The 7,058-nt window shown below is 41.7% G+C and overlaps 1 protein-coding gene across 1 annotated transcript in view; it reads left to right on the forward strand.

Annotated features, from left to right (window-relative positions):
* ADAMTS17 (ADAM metallopeptidase with thrombospondin type 1 motif 17) overlaps positions 1-7,058 on the forward strand; it is a 918,064-nt gene that overhangs the window by 685,822 nt on the left and 225,184 nt on the right. Inside the window, exon 15 of the mRNA XM_042783577.1 lies at positions 3,089-3,209. Within this exon, the coding sequence (XP_042639511.1) occupies positions 3,089-3,209 (121 nt within the window). The remainder of the gene's footprint in view (positions 1-3,088; positions 3,210-7,058) is intronic.

Below are 7,058 nucleotides of genomic sequence, written 5' to 3' on the forward strand. Positions count from 1 at the left end.
ATTTTGGTCATGTTGTAAGAAGGGACCATTCCCTGGAGAAGGATGTCATGCTTGGTAGGGTGGAGGGTCGACGAAGGAGGGGGAGGCCTTCAACGAGATGGATTGATATGGTGGCTGCGATGATGGGATCAAGTATAGCAGGGATTGTGGGGCTGGCGTGGTATCGGGCAGTGTTTCGTTCTACTGTGCATGGGGTCGCTATGAGTCGGAAACGACTCGACAGCACTTAACAACAACAACAAGTGGTGTAGTGCCTAAGGGATTTGACTGCTAACCAGAAGCTGGTGGCTCAAACCCAGTCCTCAGAAAGAAGGCTGGACAGTCTACTTTCATAGTGATACCGCTTCGGAAACCCAAGGAGGGGTCACTATGAGTTGGATCCGACTCGACGGCAGTGAGTTTGTTTTTTTTTTTTTGTTTGTTTGTTTAGAGACATTGTGTTGAGCTGTGGACTGAAACACGAGGGAACACAAGATCAACAGTGCACCGCTGCCCCTCAGATCCAGACCTGGGGCATTGGTGAGCATGCCATAGAGCAAAATCACTAATGGTGTCTTCCCTGGATTCTTAGCCTCCATTGTTTTCCATGAGAGTCCCTGTATGGTGCAGATGGTTAATGCACTTGTTTGCTAACTAAAGTGGAGGTTTGAGACCACTTCAAGGCATGTCAGAAGAAAAGGCCTAGCAATGTACTTCTGAAAACACAGGCATTGAAAACCCCATGGATCATAGTTCTAATCTGCACCATGAGTCAAAGTCTATGAGTCATGATCTGTGGTTTTCTATTGAACAGCTTTACAGTGACCAGATAGCTTTCCAAATCAAGAATTCAAGTGGCCCTATGATAGAAAGGATGCTAGATTGCTTACCTCCCTACTCTGGTTCAAGACATCCCACTACAGTCCAGGTGACCTCCACTAATAGACTGCAATGGCAAAGAGCTACAGTCAGTTGATAGTGACAATTTTTTTTCTGTTGTGTCACCTAAATCTCCCCACCTCTCTTTTAAATCTACTCTTCTCCAGTCACTCCCTGCCTGCCCTCTGGACACTAAAGCCCCAAGCTTGCCCTTTTGCATGTTTTCACACTAAATTCTGAATGCATTAGATTTTTTTTTTTCCAAATGCCGCCTTTTTTCATAATTATTTTTGGACCAAACATGCTTAACTCTTAACATATCTTCAAGTCTTTACTGAAATATGTCCTTTTACGCTATCCTGTTTTTGGACACACAGTAATGATTTCACTTAAATTCTTTTCCAAAGAAATAAAAAGATCCAGGTTGAAACCTTGGGACATTAAATATGAAGAACACTCATCTATTTCTTCATCTAGCATGACATAATGCAGTGGTTCTCACAGTGGGTCTCGAACCAGCAGTATCAGCATCACCTGGGAATGTCTTAGAAATGCAAATTATCAGGCCCCATCCCAGACCTATAACATCAGGAACTCTAGGGTTAGGAGCTCTGGTGGCTTCGTGCCTAAGGCATTTGACTGCTACCCAGAAGGTTGGCAGTTCAAGCTTACCAGCCACTCCTCAGAAGGAAGGTTGGGCAATCTACTTCCATAGTGATAAAGCCTCAGAAACCCAAAGAGGGGTCACTATGAGTCAGATCCTGGATCCCAACCCTAGAATTTCTGATGATGTCAGAAACTCTAGGGTTGGGATCCAGCATTTTGTGTTTTACCAGGCATTCCTGGTGGTATGGCAGTGGTGGTTCAGTGGTAGAATTCTTGCCTCCCATGCAGGAGACCCTGGTTCAATATTGGCCAGTGTTTCTCATGCACAGCCACTACCCATCTGTCAGTGAAAGCTTGTGTGTTGCTATGATGCTGAACAGGTTTCATTGAGCTTCCAGACTAGAAAGACCTGGCAATCTACTTCTGAAAATCAGCCAGTGAAAATCCTGTGAATCATAGATGTCCAATCCTATTGTGTATGGGATAGCCAGGAGTTGAGAGCCAACTTGAAGGCAGCTAACAACAACTTGGTGGTGCTGCTACCTGCTCAAGTTGGAGAATCACTGCCCTAATGAAGCAAAGGACTCCAGTCGGGGATGAACTGTGGGGTTGGGTGTTCACTTCCAAGCTCCTAGCCTCATCAGAAAATGGGAGCAGGGTATAAGGAGAGGAACACGTATCTAATGACATTACAGGCATCCTGGCCAAAAGTTAGATCGCCTTGTTCTGGATTATCTTACAATTCTGATTATTGGCTATAGCATCCTCTACAATCTGAAGCACAAATACCTAATCAGTGGGGGGAGGGGGAAAACAGCTCCTATTCTAGAAGTATCTGGATTAAAAAAAAATGGGGAGGTGAGATTTAAGTAATTTGTCTTATAATTAATTAAAAGCCCAGTGTTTACTTTAACATAAATGTAGATGTAATTTTGCAGAATGAAAAATTTCTGTGTATTTTTTAGAAAAGAAAAAACAAAAGTATTCAAAACCTTCTGCAACCTTTGGTGACCCCAAGTCGCCTAATTTGGACTGTGCCTCCCAGACTCACCAAGAGTAGGGGCTGCCTCTCTGTTCTCAGAGATGCCTTGTGCGTGAATGGAGTTCTTGGATTTGATCTCTCACTGAGAAATAGGATGTGGGCTCCAACCCAACCTTGCCTATGAAGGCTTTGGGCTCTCCCACCTGACAGGAGAAGTCAGTGTGGATCCTGCCATAAGTTCTGAGGCTGCTGGCTATTCCAATCAAGAGACAGGTGACCTGTGCAGCCCCAAAGGGCATATTAATCATATGAAATTGTGGCTACACTGCGTGATGGTGTAGAAGCCAGGCCTCACTGCCTGACCCTGAGGTCCTCAATCCCTATAGCTCTGCTAACCAGGCCAAGGATCAGGCACAGTGTGATTTCCATGGGCCCTCCTGAGCCCCAAATATTTAAAATCATATTTTATGGCCACATTGGTATAAAGGCCAATTTAGTCCAGATAGGATTATATTCATTTTTATCTTCTGATTTATAAAGAAATTAGAAAATTTCCATGGTCGCCAGTGTTGTGCCTGCTCTAAAAAGGCCCCTGAATCAGAAGCACAGAGTAACCTACCCTCTGGCCTTCTTGTTGTTTAGAAAATTGGCTGTGATGGCATCATCGGATCGGCTGCCAAAGAAGACCGGTGTGGGGTTTGCAATGGGGATGGAAAAACCTGCCGAGTGGTAAAGGGGGATTTCAACCACACCCACGGCTCAGGTGAGTACAGGCCAAAGGGGCTCAGCTGGACAGCCAGCACCAAGTGTGTCCCTTCAAGTTCTTTGGCCAGCATTCAGTGCTTGTGCTTCATGTATTTCTTTTTTTTTTTTTTTTTTAATTTTTATTGTGATTTGGGTGAAAGTTTACAGAGCAAATTCATTTCGCATACAGCAACTCACATGTACTTTGTCTCATGACATTAACTGCAAATTCCCACAATACAACAGGTCCCCTCCCACTTCCTTCTCATAGTTACCTCTTCCCTCTGTCCTTTGTTCCTATGCACTCCTGCCCCCTAAGCTGTCTCCCTGTGCATGCACAGCCCTTCTATTCTCCCATGATTGATCTCTCCAAGGAGTGTATCTACCTAATGTAAATGTTCAGCTCATGTGCCTGTCTTTTGTTTGGGTGGAAGTCACAGGAGTGGGTTCAATTCCAGACCTGAAAAGCAGATAGGGGCTATAGTCTCAGGGGTTCCATCAGCCATTATCAGACCAGCAAACTTGGTCTCTTTTATTTTTTTATGACTTACAGTTTTGTTCCACATTGTTCTCCCAGTCTATCCAGGATCTCCTACATAGATCCCCCACTGAGTGGTTGACAGTGGTAGAAAGCACCACCTACTTTTTCTGGTCTCATAGTCGGATAGGCTGAAGATTGCAAGATGTACCAGTTGATTGGACTAATTGTTTCCATGCATCTTTAGTTTTCTTCATTCTTCTTTGCTCTGGACAAGGAGAGACCCATCATTTGATCTAGATGGCTACTTGCAAGCTTTTAAGACCCCAGTCACTACTTGTCAAAATAGGATGAGGAATGATATTTTTGTGTAATATGTTATGCCAGTTGAGCCTGATGTCCCCTGTGACCAGGGTACCAAGCCCACAGGTCCAACTGCTTGCTCCCTTTGGGTAGCTGGGTGTGGCCAAGAAGTGACTACAACCTTGATCCTTGTCAGCTCTACTATATACCTGGAATTCTTACAGAACATACAAATACACTTGTAGAAACATTGTCTACCAAGCCTATACATGGTCAGGGGCACACTTTTCCCTGCATAGACATACTTAATAGTTCAGCCTGTCTACCTGTGTATCTACCTATAGATCACGTTTGCTATCACTGACAATGCAGTACCACATGTGCAAAAGGCTTCATCTTTGTTGTCTGTACTCCTATGCACCTCTCTGTGTCTTCCTCTTCCTCAATGCCACCATGTTGATCACTCACATTTGGTACATTGCCCTCCTCTTCACCCAAATCAGTACTTGTCTCTACCTATCTAGAAGGGCTCCCTCTCTTCCCCTCCTACTCCTGGTAGTCAAGAAAATTTCCTTCCATATAAAAACCTTTCTTGACTTTTTACAATAATGGACTAATACAATATTTGTCCTTCTGTGATTGACTTATTTCACTCAGCAAAATGTCCTTCAAGTACATCCAGGTTATGAGGTGTTTTGCAGATTCTACGTTATCCTTTAGGGTTGCATAGTCTTCCATTGTGTGGATTTACCATTCTTCTCTTGATGGGCACCTAGGTTCTTTCCATCTTTTTGCTACTGTAAATAGTGCTGCGATGAACATGGTGTGCATATCTCACTTCTTGTCCTGGATCTCATTTCTTTTGGATACATACCTAATAATGGAATTGCTGAGCCAAATGGTATTTCTAATTCCAGCTTTTTAAGGAATCACCATCCTGCTTTCCACAGTGGTTGTATCATTTTACAGTCTCACCAGCAGTGTATGAGAGCCCCAATCTCTCCACATCTTCACCAGCATTTGTTATTTTCTGTCTTGTTGAACTTTGCTACTAGTGCTGGGACAGGATGATATCTCATTGTTGTTTTGATCTGCATCTCTCTAATGGCTAACGATTGTGAGCATTTCTTCATGTATTTCCTGGCTGCCTCAATATCCTCTTTGGTGAAGTATCTATTCATGTCTTCTGCCCATTTTTAATTGGATTATTTGTCTTTTTGTTGTTGAGGTGTTGGAGTTTTCTATAAATATTAGAGATAAATTTCTTGTGAGATATATGGTTGCCAAATATTTTTCCCAATCTGTAGATTCTCTTTTGACTCTTTTGGAGGAGTCTTTAGAAGCACATAAAAATTTAATTTTTAAAAGATTCCATTCATCTAGTTTATCTTCTGCTGTTTATACATTTTGACTTATGCTTGATAGTCTATTCATGCCATCTATTAGGCTGCTAAATTTGCACCTATTTTTTCCTTGAGGAACTTTACAGTTTTAGGTTTCACATTTAAGTCTTTGATCCATTTGGAGTTAGTTTCCACTTATGGTGTGAGGTACAGATCTTCTTTCTTTTTTCTGCAAATGGATATTCACTTTTGCCAGCACCATTTGTTAAACAGACAATCTCTTCCCCATTTAATGGATTTTGGCACTTTGTCAAAGAACAGCTGACCATAGGTCAATGGATCTATTTCTGGGTTCACAATTCTGTTCCATTGGTCTATGTGTCTGTCATACCAATACCAGGCAGTTTTGACTACATTGGCTGTATAGTAGGTTTTGAGATCCAGCAGTGTGAGACCTCCTACTTTCTTCTTTTTCAATAGTGCTTTGCTTATCCAAGGTCTCTTTCCTTTCCATATAAAGTTAGTGATTGGTTTTTCCATATCCTTAAAGAATGTTGATGGGATCTGGATTGGGATTGCATTGAATATATAAATTGCCTTGCATAGAACTGACATTTTCATAATGTTCAATATTCCTATCCACGAGCATGGTATGTTTTTCCATTTATGTAGATCTCTTATAGTTTCTTGGAGTAGTGATTTGTAGTTGTCTTTGAAAAGTCTTTTGTGTGACTAGTGAGGTTTATTACCAAATATTTTATTTTTCAGGTAACTATTGTAAATGGTATTGATTTCCTTTTCAGCAGTCTCTTTGCTAGTGTAGAGGTATCCAACTGATGTTTGTATGTTGATCTTGTATCCCGCCACTATGCTAAATTTCTCAATTAGTTCCAGTAGATTTTTTAAACAGAGTCTCTTGGATTTTCATATTATCAGCTAATAGGGATTGTTTTACTGTTTTACTTCTTCCTCACCTATTTGGATGCCTTTGATTTCCCTTTCTTGTCTTATTACCCTGGCTAGGACTTCCAATACAATGTTGAATAGAAGTGGTAGTAGAGGGGGCATCCTTTTCTGGTTCCTGTTCACAAAGGGAATGGTTTCAGTCTCTCTCCATTGAGAATAATTTTGGCTGTTGGTTTTGCATATATGCCCTTTATTATGTTGAGATATTTCCCTTCTATTTCTGTTTTGCTGAGAGTTTTGATCAGGAATGGGTGTTGGATTTTATCAAATGCATTTTCTGCATCGATTGATATGGTCATATGGTTCTTTTCCTTTGCTTTATTTATGTGATGGATGACGTTGATTTTTTTCTAATGTTGAACCGTGCTTGCATACATAGTATGAACCCCAATTAATCATAATGTATTTTGTTTTTATATGTTGTTGGAGTTTATTGGCTAGTATTTTTTTTTTTTATTGTGATTTGGCTGAAGATTTACAGAGCAAATTCACTTTCCATACAGCAGTACACATACACTTTATCTCATGACATTGACCACAGTTTACCACAGTGCAACAGCTCCCCTCCCACCTCCACCCCACAGTTACCTCTTCCCAGTGTCCATCCCTCCATGGACTCCTGCCCCCTGAGCTGTCTACCTGTGCATAAGCAGCCCTTCTTTTTCCCATGATTGTTCTCTCCGAGGAGTGTATCTACTTGAAGTAAATGTTCAACTCATATGCCTGTCTTTTGTTTGGCTGGAAACCACAGGTGTGGGTTCAATTCCAGAACTGAAGG

Source organism: Orycteropus afer, unplaced genomic scaffold (genome assembly GCF_000298275.1).
Source record: "Orycteropus afer afer isolate SDZICR_OR568_19922 unplaced genomic scaffold, OryAfe1.0 scaffold00019, whole genome shotgun sequence".
NCBI lineage: Eukaryota > Metazoa > Chordata > Mammalia > Tubulidentata > Orycteropodidae > Orycteropus > Orycteropus afer.